Raw genomic sequence first — 21214 nt, forward strand, 5'->3', positions numbered from 1 at the left:
ATAAAAAAACATTGAGTAGTATAAATGCTCTTGTACATTTTTTTAAGTGTAATAGATAAAGGCTTACTATGACCCTTCATATAATCTATGATCTTTTTAGCTAAATGTTTTATTATCACCAGCAGCATCACTCAGGCTATGATGTTAGAAGTCTGACCAACTAAAAAAGCTGGAATGTATCATTAAAGCCCTGAGTCGTGGGTTTGCTGTACATTTATCATGCGTACTGGGGTGGCTTCCAATAAAGACCGCTATAAAAACTGACTTTCTTTCTCATGTGCTTTAAGAAAACGCTAAGAACCCTAAAGCTCATCCTTACTCAGAACCAAATCCAACTGAAAAGCCATTACCAAAGATTAGGGGCGTGCAAAGTTGAGCCAAGAAAGCTGGAGGCAGAAAACAAAAAGAAAAAAAACATTTTCAGAAAACTTTAAAGGATATTACCTTATTTCTTAATTTGCTTATCTTTATCCTTCTCTTCAAAGTGCACTTAAGATACCAGCACCTAAGAGCCAACCCAGCTGCAATAAGCCGATATTTCCCTTAAATGACCATGAAGTCAGGTGTTTAATGAGATGGTCGTTGCATATTATAAAGACCCCCCTGAGGATGAGTTTTAAACCCTAAAAGCCCAGCGTAAAAGCGAATCACAGTTGTGGAACTGGACAGCTGTTGACTGTTCACATAACTGCCTGTCTGACAACCGAAGCAGATGGAGTTAGTGAACTTTGCAAACAGCCTTCTTAAGAGGATGAACTGGTTTAACATCTGTTCTTTGGCTCATGTGTTTAAAAAAATATAAGAGTACTTGAGGTCATTATGAAATTAAATTAAAGAAGTATTTCATGAATGTTAAAACAAGGTCCTGCTGGACAAAGAGTAGGGAATGAATGAATAGCTTCAATTTCAATTTCAGCAATTTTAGCTTCAGTTACTGAATCCATAAAAAGACAAAAAACAGATTTCTCTTTTGGTTATTTTTTTCTACAACACATTTTTCGCTAAAGTGAATTGCTGTTTATTCTAACTTGACAGGCGGTCTTTTATCACTCAGAGCAGATTCAGATTTGTTGGTCTGGTAGACTGAAGCTAAGCTACGTTCCTACTCCAGGTAAATACAACCCAAAAGTTACCTGTCTTTGCTTTCCTAAACTTTAATAGGCAAATACATACTGTATTGACCCGAATGTAAGACGTTTTGTTTTTTTTTACCTTAAAAACAATGGGAAAATGTGGAATTGTCTTATAATCGGGGTCTAACCAATTATACAGGCTCACAGGATTGCTATATGAATGGAAAAGCAGAGGGCGCCAGTTTTTTGTCATCTTTCTATCACAAAAAATAAGTGACAAGGATAGTACAAATGATGAGTCACCGCCTACAATGGAGTGGATCTAACATCTGAAAAGTTTGCAGACATTTGAGACGGAAACCAATTTTAAAATAACCGTGGTCAACACAGTGGAGGCCTCAAACAACTCTCAGGCAGCAAAGAAGTATGGAGTTACAGAGTGCAATGTCAGAAGATGGCACGTTCAAAAAGATCGAAAAAAACGTTAACCGGAAAAAGAAAAGTTTATAAAAGTATTGCAGAGCAGCAGGGTAAGAGTAGGAGTGACAGCGAGCGCAGCAGGGCAGAGGACGTCTGTGAGAAAAAGCCTCATGCAGGTTCTTGAGACGTTCCAAGAACAAAGTTCAGATTGCATTCAAGTTGAAGTGTTGCAAGATTTCAATTAAATGTCATTACTGTGTTGTTGTTTTTTTATAGTGTAATTGCACAAATCTTCCAATGCAATATTAATATCAATAACATTTTGAACACTTCAATATAAAGTAGTTTCTTAGAATAGTATTTTTTTTTCCTCTATGATCTTTTTATTTTGTTCCTTAAAACTGGTTCTGGTATGACAGGGCCTTCTTATAATCAGGTCAGTACGGTGATATCTTTTTCTCTGGCTGCTATTTCTAAACCTTAACTCCAACACTGTTGTCTCTATTATCTCTATCTGTCTCTGAAGGGTGGATATATTTTATCCCAATATATTCCTTTTAGCCTGCATAAATGCATGATGGTAATCTAAAACAATGAACATGGTTTCCAAAAAGAATCTTAGCAAACGTGGTTGTTTTCCTCTCATTTATCACAACAAGGAGTGGTTGACTCTGAATAACATTAGATAAGCTGAAGGGAACATGTTTATTCTTTCTCCAACAAAAGGTATCACTCTTTCTAGTTCTTAAAACATTTTTTTTCTTTCTGTTAAAGCTGCTAAGAAAAAGTTGTATTTTTCATATCAATCAAAACTGATATTGAAAGAGTGAAAAAGGTGAATTGTCAAAATGGCGTAGCTGTACACAAAACCAGTGAAGGGTAAAAAAGTTGACAAGGCAGGTAACAGAAGAGGTGGGCGGCATACAGAATGAAAAACACTGGGAGGTAGGAAACAACACAGGCTTCAACCAAACATGGCACAGAACAAACCTTGATCCACCTTTTTGTGAGGCGACTTGTGCCTTCCATAACACCCTTTAGAAAATGCGAAGAAGGCAACATGAACCACAGACAGCATGGAAAGAAACAGTCAGTTGGTACAACATTAAGAACATGCATATATCAGAAACTTAAGTGTGATAAATGTGTCTTTTAGAAACAAACCCAAAATAGAAATGCATGGTGCCTGTGTTATAGCCTTTTCTTTAGCGTAGTGTACTCACTCTAGCAGTGCCGTCTTCTTGAAGGCTGATAATGTCCAAATCAAAGTCTCTCCTTAGCCCATCTGTCTTATTAAGAACAATGTGTCCTGTCAGTCCATCCCACTGTGCCTAAAAGAACAGACACATAGAAAAAAAAAAGAGCAGCAGGTAAGCCTCAGTGCTCTGCATTTGAGGGGAGTTAATAAAATACCATGTCCCTGAAAGAATGAGAGGGGATAAGTCTGGGTTCATAGACAGCTTGAGTGGGATGTGGGGAATAAAAGCTCCATCCAATCAAAAGAAAAAAAAAGGTTTTAAAATGCATGTGAGAGAATGTTTTTTTTTTTCATACTTCTTTTTTATTAAACTTTTTTTTGCAAAGCAGAGATGACAGGGAGAGCAGAAAACAAAGCACTGATAGTGCACAAAAACACAGACATTAAAGCCTGGTATGATAAACAACAACCACAAAACAAAAACAAACCAAAGAAAAATAAGTAATATAAAACAAACATTAAATAAATAAATAAATAAATAAAGTAATCAGGTGCATCCAAGAAAATAAAATAATACATACTCAGGTTTGATAACTTATCACACTCTAACTCTGGGTCTCTATCCCAGGCCAGGTCCATAAGCTCTGACCTCAACCTGCGAGATTTGGCAACACCTAGGTAAGTCAAGAAACGGACTCCAGGGGTCCGTTTACCAAAAACTCTAAGTTGTCTAAACCTGAAAACAGGGAAACTCTGAATTTTCTGGGTCACAAATAGAGTTTTCTGACCCTCTGTTTCAGTAATCAGAGTAACATTCTCCCCCGAGCTAACCTGGACGGTAGCAGGTTTCCTTCAGTAATCTCATAGTGTCCTCTGTCTCCACTCTCCTTACAGCCACGCTGTTCTATTTCCTGATTTAGTACCATTTTTGGCACAGCTTTGTGCATAAACAAATATATATCGTTCACTAGGTCTGTTAGACAGGGCGTGAGATTACTTGTTTTTGGTTTGTTTAATATGAGCAAGATCCGGATCATTTTATTTTTATTCAGTTAAATTTACAGTACATGAAGAACTACTGAAATTCTTTTCAGATTACACATAACTAGATTCATTAATTCCACGGGGGAAAAGGAACTACTTTAGAGTTAGGATTAGGATTCACTCAATGATAACAACCTAATGAGCCTACTGACACAACCTGAAGCCATTCTATGGGCCTGATAGTAACCATTTATTGGGATGACAACATCTGAAGCGCGGCTGCAAACAGCCACTTACTGTGTAAAAGAAGACTGTATCGACATGAGGGGGGACGCATAAGACGATCCACAGGTTCTATATATATATATATATATTTTACTTTTTTAACATTTTTGGAATGACTATGACCTGCATGACTGAGAATCTTCCCCAGCATAGTGCCTTAAACCTATATCCAAAATCTCTGATATAACTATGCTTAGAGAAAACCCCAATTGGTAAATAATAATTGGTACAGTTTTTCTTAAAGCTGTTATTGCTGACTGTTGTTCTCAGTTTCATTTATAGCACCTGATCAAGCCTTTTCTAATATGCAAACACTATGAACTAAGTAAGAGAAGCTTGTGTGATTTTTGATGATATCAGGTATCAGGTTAAAATCAGTATTGGTCATTACTAAAAGTTACTAAATTGTTTTATTGGGACACTTCTAGAGATAGGCAAACTTAATTATGAGAAAAAAAAATGTTTCCTCATATTTCAAACATAAGGGTTCTCAAATTTTTTTAGCAAAGTTTCATCTTCATTTAAAGTGGTAAAATTAGGCCCCTATTCCACCTTCTTTACCTGGCGTCTGGGCTCCCTCATGGTTCTGTCCAGTGCAACTACTGGTTACACTGAGAGTTAGGATTTGCTGAATTTTAACGAACATAGCGGCCATGGAAACAGTGTTTTTGAACTTTTTAAACTCTTTCCTTGCACATATGCGTGAAAAAAGCTGCAAGAAAATGTGAGCATCATTCCCTTCAGATTGTCTTTAACTTAAGACTCACTCTGGATGCGTTTCAGGCAGACGAACACATGTAATTCCCCCTCTGCTTAGAATCGTCATCTTGATTATTCAACAGCCTGATACAGTTCCTGACAAGAATAATGCACTTGAACTAATTCACTTCCCAGCAAATGATTTGCAACTTTATAGACAAACACAAATTGATGATAATTGTGAAGGAAACAGAGAATGATGAACTGTTTTTAAAGTTTTTAGGGAAATAATTAGAGGATATATCAAAACATAAGGTAACTCTGAAAGAGCTGCAGGGATGCACAACCCAGAAATTGAATTCATTGTTTTTTTTCTATTAAAGATGCATCACACAAATCTTGCCTTTATAGAAAATTAACAGAAAGCCATTGCTGGATGAATGTTTAATTAATTTAAAGTCCACCCCCTCTCGAAGGCAGGTTGAAGGCACAAAGATGTAGAAAAGATTCCCTTGGACAGATAAAAATGAACTATTTGAGATACAAATTATATATGTGGTAACAGCAGGAGCCTGTTACATGGATGTTTTTCTTTAGCTGGTGATGGGGAAGCTAGTTACAACTGACGTGAATACAGTCAATTGATTTTAACATTACATAGTCCTGGAAAAAGAACTGGTACAGGTTGGAAAATACTTAAAACTAGGGCAGAGGTTCACTGTATAGCAGGTCAGTCATCATGGATTAAAGAGAAAACTGAATGTTAGAAAGAAATTAAATCCTTGTGTCTGAAAAGTTCAGTTAATGTCAATACTAGCATTAATCCCACTTAATATCTCTGAAAATGTAGGGGGAAAATATATTTCCATTGGTGTTCTACATCCAGTCAGACTTTTCTTGAGAAATATAAAATAGAAATGCTCCAAAGGGTGGTTATGTGATGTATTCAGTCAATGGGGGCTAAATGCAAAACATCAATATATGCCACACTTTCCATATTTCATTTGAACTATTCTTTGAACCATTCATTTTCCCCTTCCTTCCCATGGATGTCGATTTCATGATTGTGTGCGAAATAGAGGTTTTGATAGATGTTTCAGGAGATAATTGTTTTAATCAAAATTCCTCCTTTTTGGCCCCAACATTATAAGCTATACAAAGTATAATTTAATCAGGATGTAAACTGAGGGTTCAATACAGGAATAAATTACACTACAGTAGATTCACTATATTCCTAGATGAGTTTCATTTTAGACATGATTAATTTCAATTGGAACTTTCAGCACAGAGGGCACAGAAAAACTAATTTGAGAAAACAGTTCCCTACAACTGTTACCATTTAAACCCCAGGAAATTATTCATAATTTATGGTTCTCTAAGGGTATGATCTACTCTGAATGATAAAAGACCGTCTGTCAAGGTAAAATAAAAAGCAATTAACTTCAGCCAAAGACATATTGAACAACAAAATAACCAAGAGAGAAATCAGCTTTTTGTCTTTTTATGAATGCAATAACAGAAATGAAAGCTAGTCATTTATTCACTACTCTCTGGTAAATTTTCTTTTTGTATTCAGTACTGTTTGAATATGTACAGCAAGACAACCTTGAATTAAATTATATATAACAAAAGAGAGATATGGTAAATAAAAACAAAGGCTACAATTTAAAATTCAAACAAAGAAATGCATGACATTAAGAAAAAGTAAGGGGATGGAGTGATACTGTAATATTATCCCCCAACGGCTGGAAAAAGTCCTCAACTGGATATAAGACTTAAAGAGATCAAACTACTTGAGCATCAAAGGAATCATTTCTGTCCGTAGGGCATTCAGTCAGGCAGCTGGGCTATAGGCCACAGGTTTTAAACCTCTAAGTACATAAACAGCATTTATATTTTCATACCGACTGCTTTCATTTGAAGGGGACCAGCAAAATATTTCATTTCACTTCATATCATGTTTGTTTGATATTCAACTCCAAAGCTCCAAAGCCGCAGCATAAATTTGACAAAATTTACTGTGCTTATGAAACCCTTTAAAAACATGCTCAGTATATCTTGAAAAAATGTATGTCTATGGCAATGAGGTTAAAAGTAGTAACATATGTCAGGTTTTTGGCTCTTTAACATGACATTGAAACTCTCACCTCCTTGAACAGGTTCATAAAGCGAGGTCCAAAGCGCCAGGGTTTGTGGCGGTGGCACTGCAGTGAACTGACGGTCATTTGAGTGGCCCGCTGTGACGCAACAGCAACCATGTAGACCGCATCAAACATCAAGGCTGCATCTGTCTATAAATAACATATAAAAGTAATTACATAACAACAAATCAAGGACAGAATTATTAGAAAATGGTATTTAAAAAACTGAACCACAAAGCTTGATGGGTTTTTTCTTTGCTCATTGCTTCACTTCATACATTATTGCTTGTGTCAATCCTTTTATCCACCTACATGTGTACATCGTCACAAAGAGTTTTCCCTCTAATTGTGTAGAAAATGTTCCAGTATTGTAAGCCAATGTTGTGCAGGTAATGAACCATGTCATGTTCTAAAACCCACTGTGAAAAATTGCTTTAACATTGATTCTGTTTAAAGTGGAAAAATACATATTTTTTGCAAATTTTCCTAAAGATCTTAGCAAATGTACTTTTCCCTCTGCCTTCAGAACTTTGATATGGAGCAAAATGACAAGGCCTTTTATTAAACGTAACAATCTTGATAAACAAGACTTGAGTAAAAAGGTAAAGAGGTGTATTTTAACAAAACTAAAAGATGTTGAATAATCTTTTGGTTGAATAAATATGCTACTTTTGGAAATATCCGTTTTGGATGTAATGAGCCAAAAAATGCCATAAATTATTATCAGTTATCAGTCACATAGATTGGCTTCAGACTATGCCTCCTATCTTCTAGAAGGTTTCTTTTGGCTGATAATATGCAGTGTAGCGTTGATCACAGCTGCTTCTGCTGCATCTAAAAGCATACGTTTTATTTACCATTTGCCTACTTCATACTTTTGATCAACTGTATTTACAATATACCTACAGTACTATAAAAAATGCTTTAAATCTTTACTTTGAATGAATTTCATGCATTTTAAGCCATATGGATTTAATTTGATGTTTAACAACAGCTCAATTGACTCAATGAGATTTTGTTTGTTTAATATGAGTAACGTGGATTATTTAATGTATCTATTTTTTTTTTTTAACAATAGAAGAACTACTATAACTATGTTCAGATTACACACAAAGAGATTAATTAGTTCTGTGGGAAAAAATAATGACTTTAGGGTTAAGATTAGAATTTTTTTCTCAGTTTTTTTCTTGAGGACATTTTAACACCTGAGCGAAAGTACGGCTGCCTTTCAATTTAGGCCTGTTTTGTTACTATCTCTTATATTGCTAACTCCTTTCCTTTGGAATGCAAAATAAGTAGAATACAGTTTAAGCCTGTTTTGTCGTTGCCATGACGCCGATGACTGAGAATTTAGGCAAATGTAATATTCAGTGGGTGATTTGCTACAGCAGGACCAGGCCAGCTCACCATTATAGAATCCCTTATTGATTATACTGCATATCATAGGATGCTGAAGGTAATATGGGATCGCATGTAAAACTGAAGCAGAGCTGGACCCTCCAACAGGAGAAGGACCCAAAACATATCAGTAGATCTACCAAGGAATGCCTGAGAGTTAAGAAAGTAAAAGCCCTGAAAGTCCAGAACCAAAACCTGTTGAGACGCTGTGGGGAGATTTAAACAGGATGGGCATGCAAGACGCCTGTTAAACATTTCACAGCTGAATGTACTCTCCATTAGAAAGAGAGATTGAAAGACAGCTTCATCAAGATTTTTTTTTGTTTAATGATTTCTGCAACTTGATCTATTGTGACATACTGAAATTAATAGTTACAGTTTTATGATCCTGAGCATCTTTGAAGCATTCATTGCATTTACTCCTAGATGGTAATATCTATCAAATCCTTCATGTATTCTTCGATTTGCATCAGAGAGGAAGAAAAAAAAAAATCCATCAGCATTTAGATTAGAAAACGTTCTGCTTGATTTATTACCCTTTAATAAAAAAAAAATTTTTCTAAGTTACTTTCTATGCAAGGGAAACTGTGTTACATGCATTCACAGCAGCATCTGGTATCAGCAGCTTTAAGCCAAGACTTACTGTCATGACTCCTTCCATTAGACCGCTTTCCTGCTTTGGACCCTGCACTCTGTCTGAGGCCCATTTGTCAATGGTTGAAGCTACCCATGGATCATCAAAGTTAAGCAGTCTGAAACCGGTCATGTTGACCCCACTGTAGCGGTAGGGCTCCAAGTCAAGAGCAAATAAATCCTGCAGAGTACAGATCAGATGGAAACCAGAAAGGTGAGGAAGATCTGAGTCGATCAAAATCAGACGCTGTGACATTCTATTTTTTTTTACCTCATGTCAATGAACTGAATCTATCAAAACCAAAAAGTTTTTTTTAATGATCTCACCAAGGTTGTGAAGAAAAAATGATAATATTCTGTCATCATTCCCATAGATGAAAGCTGAAAAAGAATACAAGATGTCATTACATATTTATAAAGAAAAGTACAAAAAAAAAAATCTTAAACAAACAAGAAATAACACTCTAATTTTATACCAAGTACATTTTTTGTAAATTTAAAATAAACTCATTTTAGTAAAAAGATGAATGATTCTCTAATGGTTAAGAAATAAAAGGAGAAAACAAATGTTCTGTCTCATCTGCTCTTTTGCTGGAGGCTATGGAAACAAGTAAAGCTTTTTTATGTTTTCAGATATCTCCATAAATTGTCATTTAGAAGCAGTGAACAAAATAGTTTCATTAGGTTAAAGGTCTGCTGGACTTAAAATACATTTTAGATTTTTTTTAAATGCGGTGAGACTAATAAACCTACAGTACAGCTAGAGAAGGAAATAAATATGCAGTTGTTTATATCCTTTATAACTGCCTTTCAAAACAAATAAAAAAGTATTTGTATGATTTTGTTTTTGTTCTATATGAATATGCTTTTACAAAAAAAAACTCTAATTGCACAAACTCCTCATAATAATTGTTTATGTGCTTAGACAAATATAAAAAAGGGAAGTAAAATAAAAAAAATGTCATTACAGACCTGTTTCAGAAGTTCTGAGGCCGTGCGATAGGAGCAGTCAAAGAGGATAAAAAACTCTCTGTCTTTCTTCAGTTCCTTCAGCAGAGGTCGAGCATCTTGGTTACCAGGGGTGAGCTGACGTATCCTGATCTTTAAGTTTAACTTTGCTGGAGCTTTAATCAACTCCTGCATCCGCATTAGTCCTGCAATCAACACACATTGAAATGATTAAGTCTTTACTTGACTTAAAGGTATAGTGGAGGACGTTCTTTTTCTGGGTGGATCATCAAAATAAGTGGTCCTCCTAATTGTTAATCATTCTGGGGATATGTTTACGTAAGGCCGTCCTACGTGTTCGTCCCCATTTTCACTTACAGGTGGTGAGTCTGACATAGTGGAAAAATTGCAAATCTTCTTTTGGAAAGTAAGCTTGTAAGAGGGATGCAAACAGCAACTTATAAACCGAGCGTGCACAAGGAGAAATGGGCTCTGGCATGCTCTCACACACGTTTAGTAGGTGTTCCCACTTAAAAGCGTGTACAGTGTTGTGATTGTGCATTTGGATAGGGCAGGTCTTTTCAAGAATCTGCAAAGATCATCCACAATACCTTTAAGACTCTTGGATTCATTAGGTTTTCTTGAAAGACTTATCAAACTCCACTAATATAAATTCTGTTTGGAAGTCTAAAAGAAAACATCACTGAAAATATTTACTTTTTTCATTTATTTTTTTACAAATACACAAGAATGTTTTAATTAAAGCATCTCTTAAAATACCAGATAGACCATCAATACGATGTTACACATAGGATGGCACTGCAAAGGTTAAAAAACTGACCTTTTATTTCTCTATGCACACAGAGATGTACAAACTTGATAGAAAACTAAACTCTGACCAAGAACGATATTTGATATTTTGATGATATGATATTTTACTGCATATGATGCTTCAGCATTTGTTAAATCAAGCCTAATTGCAATGCTATGATTTTGTAATCATGACAAACTCTTCAGATGTATGTCATTGTAATTCTGTATAAATCATTGATCTTTTTCAGCAAGGTAAAAACTAAGTAAGCTTATGCCTTGTCATAGTCAGTGCCTACCTTTGACATTCTATGGGTGAGACTCACACCTAAGGACAATTTAAAGTAACCAATTAACCCAACAGTCATGTTTCTGGCCAACCCATGCATGCACAGAGAGAACATGCAAACTCGATGCAGAAAGACCCCCGGCCAGAAATCGAATCCAGAACTTTCTTGCTGGAAGGCAACAGCACTACCCTCTGCTCCACTTCTGTGCAGCCCTGCCACTAAATATTAAAATTCCACCTTTTCTCTAAAATTTTACCACAAAGCTTTGAAGGAATAATTGCTTCTCAGATAAACTTCTCCATTAGTCATTGCCTGATCCCATGTCAATGGAGTGATGTTTTGAACTCTAAGTGCTGAGTCTGCACAAAAAGCTACCATAATTTAAGACAATGGGCAGTGACAATTTTAGGTAAGGCAACGTGTGCAGTTTCCCACTGCAGAAAAGCAATGGGTGCAAAAACACCAATTTCTGCAAGTAAAATAAATAATTTTCAGCAACAAGTTCCATGTTAAATAAGTTTTATATTGCTTGTGAAGTGAGTCGATATTTGGCACCAATCTAACAAAAAGGGGGTAATGTTTTTTGTTCTCTGGTTGGAGGGAGCAGTTCATACGATTAGCCTGTGAAGCTTTTTCTCTCATCTGATATCAAAGGTGATTTCATGAACTGCCACAGCCACAAATAAAAACCCTGCTACACTGGAATTTTGATTCCAGTGTTTTATTTATTTTATCTATAACATATTATCTTTAAATCATCCAGCAAGCCTATTTTTTTTTATTACACTGATTTCCATCCAATGTTGAGACAATCAGCTTATCCTGCAAATAATTCTTTGTTTTGAAGCCCAAAGAAAGAAAACATCAGACTTCTAATAACTTACAACCACTGTGGTAATATCTTGAAAGCAAAAAGACCACCAACACCAACAATCCCTTTGCACAAATGAGAGAAAGTGCTAAAAAAAAAACTCAGGACAACCCAAGCTGGTTTAGCAAGTTAACTGTCCAGTATGTGTTTGATTTCTAAATTTTTAGAAATATATGCTCTATATGCAAACATTGATAGTGTTATATGTGCTCTAATTTTAAATTAACATGAGTGCAATCAATAACAAAATTTCTCGGTTCCAAAATAAAAAATGTTGGATTAGCTTTTGTTGCCAAAACCGTAATTTGCTCTAATAAAAGACTATACACTCAGACTGATCTTTCCATAACTTGTTTCTCTCCAAGACACAACAATTCAAGGCACTATTGCTGTGAGTTTTCTTTTTATCCTTGAGCTTTTACAGTGAGCTCAGGGCCTACTGTACACATTGAGCTATAATAATCTCTGAGCCACCAAAGGGGCTGCTGCAGCTGTTATCGAGAATCAATAAACTTTATTGTCACTTTTGACCCATGATTAAATTTTTGTTGGCGCAGGATGAACATATAAAGAACTTTTTTTTTTTCTTTTATACAGACACTCATTGGCCATCCGGGTCAAATGCTATTTTTCCTTTGATTTCTGCAAATCAGATGTCCGCTGTTGTCATGTTCTTATTTAGGAGAGGGGAATGCTCTAAATCAGTGAGTTGATACACTTACCTGTGTTTTCCTTAACAAAGCTTCATCGGCATTTTGAATTATAAACTGAACATGACAACATTGCAATGGTCAAAGTGGGATGTATGTAATTGACTTTGGAGCAGTCAATATGATTGAAGTGAAATTACTATATGCAGTACATCGCTATATAAATGTGATCTTTAGCAAAATACCTTATGACATTTGTTGTGACATGTTGCAATGTTAATAACCTGAAATAACTTAATTGCAAAGAAGATCCATCTGCATTGCCTGACTGAGGAATATTTATTGATTAAGGAAAAACAAACATTTTCGTATTTCTTCATTTAGGTCTTTTCAGAAATTAGTAAAAAGCCACATCATGTCAAGTCCTGAAATTATTAGTTACTAAAATTATATAGAAAAAGAAAACAACTTTTTTTTTTATCACAGCTTCTGCAGTGACTTAGGAAAAGACAATTACTGCACAACCTAACAAACAATTGATTTCAATTTCTTCTGAATGCTGGAATTAGTGAGGTCAAACAAAAATAAATGAATTACATAAACAGCTTTGTTAACTTCTGCCTGAGATTTTAAAGCTTTTAAGAGTTACGACTGTGATTTAACTATATATTCAGTGGCCCCTACCTGTGCTATCTTCATAGACGACCGTTAGCTTCCTCCATTTGAAAAACGTCACCACATCTAGGATGGCCCGAGCAATGGCTGTATACTCAGGATACAGGTTGATAAAAAATGTGTCCTTGTTGTCCACTGACGGGTGCTTCCAACGAGTCTGTATATGAGGAACTTCCAGAGCGTTGCAGATAGACTGTACAGCACTGACTGAGGAGCTATGAGAGGGTCCAAACACTGCAACTACCCCAAGGGCAAGCTGGTCACACACTGGTAAAGGAGAAAAACAAAACATACAAATGCATTATTCTAAGGTTAAAAAAAAAATAAATGTAGTGAGAAATAAAAAACTTGCTCCATGTGCTTTGAAATAAGCTTAAAAAAGGACTATTGATGAAAAACAGTACAGTGCTAATATTTATTTTCCCAAAGATTATTACAAGCTTTTCCTATGAATGCGGTGGTCGGTTGGAAATGAACTCCAAATATTTGCTAAGCTTTAAAAGTTTGGGCATGATATATCATTTTTATATCAGTTTAAGGCCATCCTTTTTATTTTGTCAATGTGGCTTGCTTCAACATTTGGTACAGTAAGTATGTATGTCTTCTTAATATGTTTGTTTTCCATGCATAAGATTTCTGTATTAAAATAATTTCTTTGTAGGTAATATAATATTAAGGTCTTCTGATAAACTAAATTTGGGGTTTCTATTAATTCTAAGTTATATTAATCATATTCAGTCTAAATAAATCCCAGTAATGTGTGATTTTCACTTTTCAAATGAATTACTTAAATAAAATGATTGATTTAAATGTGAAAAACTCACAGGTCTTGAAAACAGTATGTCTCACTGAAAACAGGTGCTTGTCTACTGCCATACTTCTCTGCAGGGAACATGGATGTAGCTCTTAAAGCTAAAAGGTGATTCTGGGTCATAGGAAGACAATTTCCTACCTCTTCTTGAAGCCTCAAAGCCATCAAAGATGTTGATCCTCTGAATGTCGTAGGTTAGAGTGGCGTTGGGCATCAAGGTTTTATTGCGGTTGATGTTATTTACAGCAAACTTGAAGGCCAACTCGTCCATGCTCACTAACTCACTTTCCCTGGTCTCGAAAATGCCACCTGGACATGGAAGTGATTAGAAACAGGGATTGAAAAATAGTTTTGCGTAAAAATTCCCAACCCACACATAACACAGCACTCAATGCACACTAAGTTTTAAAGTCTTATGAATCTTAAACTATTTTAGCTCAAAGTTGAACCTGAAATCAAGCTGAGTCAATAGGAGTTATGATTCCAAAAAAGTAAACAAAAAACACAGGACTTGTTTTCCAAGTTTGAAGATGTTTCTCTTCCCATCCAAAGTTTTCTCATTTCAAAATGTCTGGAGTGGTGTTGAGTTCACTGCTTATATAGTAGCCGAAACATAAGCCTTCTTATGGCTTAGAAAACATGCAAATTGAACTGAAAAACAGGTCCACCCCTTAGTAACGGGGAGTCGTTGAGGTCGTTGTTGGTCTGAAAAACCTGATACCAGCCTATGCCTCTGAAAAGGGGGGTTGTTCGGGTCGTCGTTGGCCTGGCTAAACAGGGGAGATGTTTTGACTTTTTTTTGCCTTTGTTTGGGCTACTCTATAAGCCTGAAACTCAATGCCACTCCAGACATTTTGAAATGAAAAAGCTTTCAGGATAGGAAGCGAAACGTCTTCAAACTTGGAAAAAAAAGTCCAGTGGTTTGTTTTTTTTTACTTTTTTTGAATGACTATGACCTGGGTGACTGAGAATCTTCATCAGCAAGGAGTTGTGATTGTGTTAACACCTTTATTCATCAATAGTAGTTGTAGAACATTGCTGGGTTGAGGGATATCTGGGTCTCCCTGCCTGAACTGATACCCCTGTGACCCAGATCTAAGGTCTAGTCTCAGATAAGTAGAAGAAAAAGAGTTGGTGTCCATCTTCCCATAGACTGACTATCTTCCAGTAGCTGCTGAAGAAAATCACGTGCACTGCATGGTGCCACCACTATGTCTCACAGGGTTGGTATACTCAGCCATTCTTCTTCTAGGTGAAACATTTCAATGTTGGTGCTATCAGACCAGACTACAGACATGTCTTCTCTGCTCTTTATTCTGCTTATGGAAAAAGAGCAAATATGGCATAGTATTTCCTTCTTTTAACAATGGCTTTTCATATCACTTTAAATTTGCCATAGTTTAACTTGGTAGTATTTGTAGTTAATGGTTTAAAACTATAGCTTTTTGCAAAAACTTTTTTCAATAACAGTTGTTCTTATTCTACATAAGTCAGTCAACGTGAGTACAAGCTCATCATCAGCATCCTGTGAAGGGATGATTCAAAGACACGATAAAATGGTAGCATAATTGCACCTATCGAGGCTGTAACCATTTCAAAACAGGCTTTTGTATCATGAGTCAGAGCACATCCATAACTGTCAGCCGTTTATGTTTTTTTAGAACAGATTCCTGAGAATACAAATGAAGTGCTTTGCTAAATGTAATTTCTAACAATTTGTTCTGTCTGATTAAGTCTTTCCTGGCTTTTGAGTATTTCTTGTCTTTTGCTAACTTCTGTTGAATAGACCAGAAGAAAAGGTAATGACTGCACTATCTCACACCTCCTCCATATACTTAGACAGTTTTACACAGTGAAAGCACAGGGGGCTTTATCACTGACCCTGCACTGTGAAGAAAAGTGCTTCCTACAGCAAAGATCAATGGAAATTACAGGGTTCTTCCCTCAACTTTTAAAACAAAGCTCTTAATTATTTTGGCAGAAAAAAGCTTTATATTTTCATGATTTTACAACATGCCGGACTATTGTTTCTTATGTGGTTCGTACACATAAAACCAAGGGATTAAGGGGCAGTGGAGAAAGCAGATCAATGGAGTCTCTGACAGTGCTGTGATAAATTGTTTGTCCAATTACAGCTTTTTAGAAGACTTTGCAAGGATTTTACAATAAAAGGCAGGTAATCTTTCACTTAACTGGGAAGAAATCTGTTATATCAGTCACAGTGGAAGCTTTTCAGGATGGATCTCCTGTTCAAGATCACGCCAGAGAAAAAAAAAATACTAATTACCCAACTGTATAACCAAAATGCTTTTCAAGATCTCAAACTGATGCAGGGAAATTTTCCTATTTACTTGTTAGTAGAAAGTAGAGTTAGTGGCTTCACAGGTTATATAGGCCCCTGATGCAGTAGAACAGCCACAGACCATCACATTACCATCGCCATGCGCACCATCAATGTCCGTGTTATGTTCTTTTGCTGAAATATAACAACTGCTTTTTTAACAGATGTAATGGGATCCGCTACCTCCAATAACTTGCCCCTTTGCCTTATTAGTCCAAAATGTACTTTTTAAAAATTCTTTGCAATGACCAAAGTCCATGTTTTGCCAAATGTCAGATTAGCATTGTGCTATTTTGGGTTAGCAGTGGTGTACATCTTAAAACTATACCATAGGGCCTATGTTTTTCTTTCAATGTTCAGTCAAGAGGAGGAAGAGTGTCAAAGTAATTTACAGCAAAAGGAGTCGTTGAGGCCAATTAGCTGTCAAATGAACGGTGCCTCTTATGGAACTAAACTGGGAGGTTTTGTGGGCATTGTCTGAGATCCACTGAGATCCACAGGAAACATCTAAAACTCATTAAAAGGACTTTATATATACTATATATTAGGGCTCTCTAATAAATTGCATTTGCAATATAAACACAATTTAGCTAAACAAAATTTTCAAATTGCAGAGGGACAAAATTTTGCATTTAAAAGAGACATACACAAAATTTCTCAATCCAGCCCTTTAGGTGGCAGTAATAAGCTTAAAATAGCTTTGCTGCCACAAAGAAGAGAATAAAGAGTTGCACCCAGATCCATCCATGCAATAGAGGCAAGTACCTTTTCATGCAAAGGTTACAGCAAAGTCCAACAACAATTGACCCAATCTCAAAAACAAACATCCTGGTTTAAAACATGTACATGTTTGTATTTAGTGCAAAGGAAAATCAAAATAAAATGACAATATTGGAATAATCGCAATTTCAAATTTTGGCGAAATTGTTCATCCCTAATTTAAATATTTATGCATTTCTATATTTTGGGATCGCCTAGAATGTACTGGAAAGGGTCACTGGTTAGAGGAAGTCGAGGTTTTCATTCTGATCCTGCTACATTCAGAACCTGATATTAACAACGATGCAAAGACAGATAAGTCTTAACTATGTCTTTACCATTTTTTACAAGAACTCTCAGTAGGTTTTGTGGTTTTCCTTCTAATTTAGCACAAACAGTTTAATCGAGTAATCATGCTTTCATTGAGAATAAATGCATTTTCTTTTTTGGCCTCTACTATAATTGGTAAGAGCAGCAAGTGGGGTAATCAGTTAAAGTTTGGGTGAGAAGAGCCTTTTCAACAGTAAGTGCAGATAATGATTCAGAAAAGCCATTTGTATAATAAAGCAAATTTATTTGCAACACATAATCAATAGGTTTATGTATTCAGAATTTATAAAATAACCCTTACTCAAAATCAATACTGAGTGAATCTATTTCAAATACACGAAGGTTATCGTTTGAATTTCATAAAGGTAACTAAAACAAGATAATTATTGTACAATTCAAACAAATACATTTTATGTATTTGAAATAAATTCACCCACAAGTTTTAACTTTGAGTATACTTTATTTATTCTAGATACATAAAACTGACAGTAATTTAATTTAAATAAATTAACGTTATCATACAAGTGATTATGCTGGTGAAGATTGTTAGTCGTCCGGGTCATAGTATTTCCAAAAAAGTAAAAAAAAAAAAAAATCACCGGACTTTATTCAAACTTGGAAAAAAAACTCCATTGTACTGTCTTTTAAAATTTTTTGGAACAAGTAAATATGGATCATGTAAGGTTTATTTAATAGATTTGTGTTATCAAAAGAAAACTAAATGGGAATTTCTTATATTACATTAATCCTAAACTTTGGGTGAAGTATTTTGTGATTGTATGTATTTTTATGAATTGTAGTGTCATAGGTCAACTGGCAGCCAAAAAGTAGCTCAAACGCTACCTAGAAAAGAAATGCACAGTAAGAACTACAAAATTATACTTTATCTGCCTCCTGAAGCACATATAAAAAAAAAAATGAGCAGATCACTCTGTTTAACAGAAACATAAAGATGTTTGGCTCTGTTTGCGAGAAAGAACCACCTCACTCTGTCCATATTCTACTTCCATATTTCATAACAAATAATAAGTATGCCATGAGTTAATTCATTATCTTTTACTTGTGGAACAGCTGAAACTGCTCTGTGGTCTGTGACTCTAGCAGTTAAATCTAAGAGGGAGGATTTTTTAGTCCAACAACTCAATTAATGTACCTTAGAGTGCTAAAAGCTTTTATTGAGCCCCAAAATAATGAAAAATAATTTGCCACAAGAGCACACAGCCATCTGGCATAAACTACACCGGGAATGGATGTTCAAAGATCCCCAGGACCCAGAGGATTAAAAAATAGCTTTTAACACACATACGTGATTTGCACCTAGAATCTATCTGCATAACTTTAAAGTGTCAAGATGAGCAAAGGTGGCAGGAAAGCAGCTAAATGATAGATCTATGTTTTTCTTTTTTTAAATAACAGCTATAGCCTATTTTTGTCTGTAATGGTGTTTATTTCTGTGGTAATATACAAAAAGGAATAAGTAAAGAGCTTTCAAGTATTTTATATTTTTCTAATTAGGGTTTAACATTAAAGAAGTAAAAAACCAAAAATAAAGCAATGTATGTCTTAGTTTTCTTTGTTATAATTTCAGCCAAGGGTTTTGTTTTCACACTTTAGAGTTTGGCCTCATTTCAGAAGGAAGTTGATCATGCACCTTATTTTGAGCAAAACATTTCAGTTCCACAATTATTCAAAAAACTGGTCTTTGAATCATGAGGTAAATTAGATTTACAAAAGTCTTGCTGTGTGTGTTTTTATTTTTCTCTCGATAACCACAGCAACTATGTGCATCAGTTAAAGCATCGAGCTCCTCATTCTGTCCAACAGAAGGGTTCTGATGTCCCGCCCTACCCTATAAACAGTCACTGTAAATGGAAAAAAAAAAATGGGGGCTTTTTTTAACACTATTAAACGTTATACAGTAGCACTGTAAAAGGTCACTTCAAGTTGAATCTCTCATGTTTAGCGTGGTTACACAAGCAACTAAAAATCTGTAGAGGTTAAGCAATGTAGCAAGTATTAATAATAAAGGTCATCGATAAACACAGAAAACATATTGGGATGATTTTTTGAAGATGGTTAAAGCAGGTTTGTTTGAACCTAAAAAAAATTAAGTCACAACTGGATTCCTGTCATTAAATGACCATCTAACTAAACGCACAGGCTAGGCCAATAATTGCGGAAAGAGAGCAGAGGTCTATGATGACTGGAGAAGCATCATATATGCAGCTTAGCAGGTCTCTATTAAAGAGTGACACAAAGAAAGCGGATGTCGGAGTTTGCAGCAAGTTATATAATGGGTACAGCATATGTGATGGGGAAAGGTACATCTAAATGCAGGATGCTATTTGTGGATGCACATCACCAACCATCTACATAGTAAAACATCTTGGCATTTACAATCATGCTGTGTGAATAATTTCCTTCAGCAGAGAACAAGAAAGCTTGTCAGGGTTGGTAAAAAGACAGATGATGAGGGAGGGGGGGAACATGGTAACCCTGAAAGAAAAAAGCAGGAAACCAATCATAAACATACAATAGAGAGGTTTAACTCTGGCATATTCATGTTTAAACTTGGACATAATGGCAGATTGTGAATTTGTTACAAGAAATGGAAACTGTTCTATGATTATTTTTGCAAACTCCTTGTTCCATACAAGTTAAATAACCAACCAGTCAGTCGGTGGTGGAGTAAGTTTTAATTGGACAAAACGTGGGGCTGCAGATCAATCAGCCTCTTTGCACAGATGTAAAAAAATAAAATAAAAATGCATTTAAATTTTAGAAGTGCTATTTTCTTATCCATTACTTTACAACCTCATCACTGATTGCACGTTTTTCCACTTATCTCCTGAGGCTACTAAGCCTGTGCCTGTGCATGGAAATCACAAAATTAACAGAGTGGTTCCAGACACTACATTTGCATATTGCGTGATACATGTCTACCAAACTATTAACATCAGCGCCTCTCTGAGAAAGAGGAATCTTCTTGCAAACTGGACAGGTTGAGCAGCTACAGAGAAGGGTTAAATGCATGTGAGAAAAAAAATTATTATATTATGAGGCTTGAAGAATGGAAAATGCTTTCCAGGATGCAAAAGTAAAGCAGAAAGAATAACACAAAGAAAGAAGTTGGATGTATACACTTCTCAGGGGGACAAGGAAATATTGTTTACTTTTATTTTAGCCTGAATTCTTGCATTCTTCCTCATTTTTAAAATAGAAATGCTTTTTGTGCAGAATTATATTTAAAAAAAAGTTTATCCTTTTGTTATATAAGTTTTTTAATTATCTCTTTTCTACCTCTAAAATACTGTATGTTAGAAAATACTGTATGTATTTGGTCCGAATTGTAGAGTTTTATTAACCTGACAACATCTGGCTGTTGTCAGGTTAGAGTTTTATAGGAACACATTTAAAGATTTTTTTTCTGTTGCCACTGGCAGAGGAACTATAAAGGCAATATTTTCATTGTTAAGTAAAAACCTCTGATAAAAACCTCCCTACGGCTATTAAAACAATGTGTTTACAATTTAGACAGCATTTGTCAGCCACAACGTGATTGTTGACCACCACTATAGTACAGAGTTTATGCATAGCTAGTGCCAGATCTCTATTATGGACTTTATTTCTGACTGTTATAAGAGACTCCAGAAGTGATTCTTAGAACCTGCCTCTGCATCAAAGAAAAGTTTTTTGAAAAACACTAACACCCTAATCTTTGACCAAATATTTTAAAATTTTATAAGAAAAAAGCAAAGTTATTGGTATAAATCCTGCATCCCCAAAGTTGGTCCTTGAGGGCTGCTATCCTGCAGGTTTTAGAGGTTTCCCTGCTTTAGCACAGCTGATTATGATGATTGCAGTTAAGCAAAATCCTGTTAATCAGCTTTCAATTAAA

General features: G+C 35.4%; 1 protein-coding gene across 3 annotated transcripts in view; it reads right to left on the reverse strand.

Annotated features, from left to right (window-relative positions):
- Positions 1 to 21214, reverse strand: part of LOC107087906 (glutamate receptor ionotropic, kainate 1-like) — a 46282-nt gene that overhangs the window by 15935 nt on the left and 9133 nt on the right. For 2 of the 3 annotated variants that reach the window (XM_015379744.1, XM_015379745.1), the window contains exons 2-9: positions 14028 to 14195; positions 13085 to 13342; positions 9804 to 9985; positions 9159 to 9212; positions 8842 to 9012; positions 6807 to 6950; positions 2717 to 2824; positions 2484 to 2528 (exon numbers count right to left, since the gene is read on the reverse strand). In XM_015379744.1, coding sequence (XP_015235230.1) covers positions 2484 to 2528; positions 2717 to 2824; positions 6807 to 6950; positions 8842 to 9012; positions 9159 to 9212; positions 9804 to 9985; positions 13085 to 13342; positions 14028 to 14195 — 1130 coding nt within the window. The remainder of the gene's footprint in view (positions 1 to 2483; positions 2529 to 2716; positions 2825 to 6806; positions 6951 to 8841; positions 9013 to 9158; positions 9213 to 9803; positions 9986 to 13084; positions 13343 to 14027; positions 14196 to 21214) is intronic. The other variant, XM_015379746.1, reaches the window with a different exon arrangement.

This window comes from Cyprinodon variegatus, unplaced genomic scaffold (assembly GCF_000732505.1).
Source record: "Cyprinodon variegatus isolate N-32 unplaced genomic scaffold, C_variegatus-1.0 Scaffold199, whole genome shotgun sequence".
NCBI lineage: Eukaryota > Metazoa > Chordata > Actinopteri > Cyprinodontiformes > Cyprinodontidae > Cyprinodon > Cyprinodon variegatus.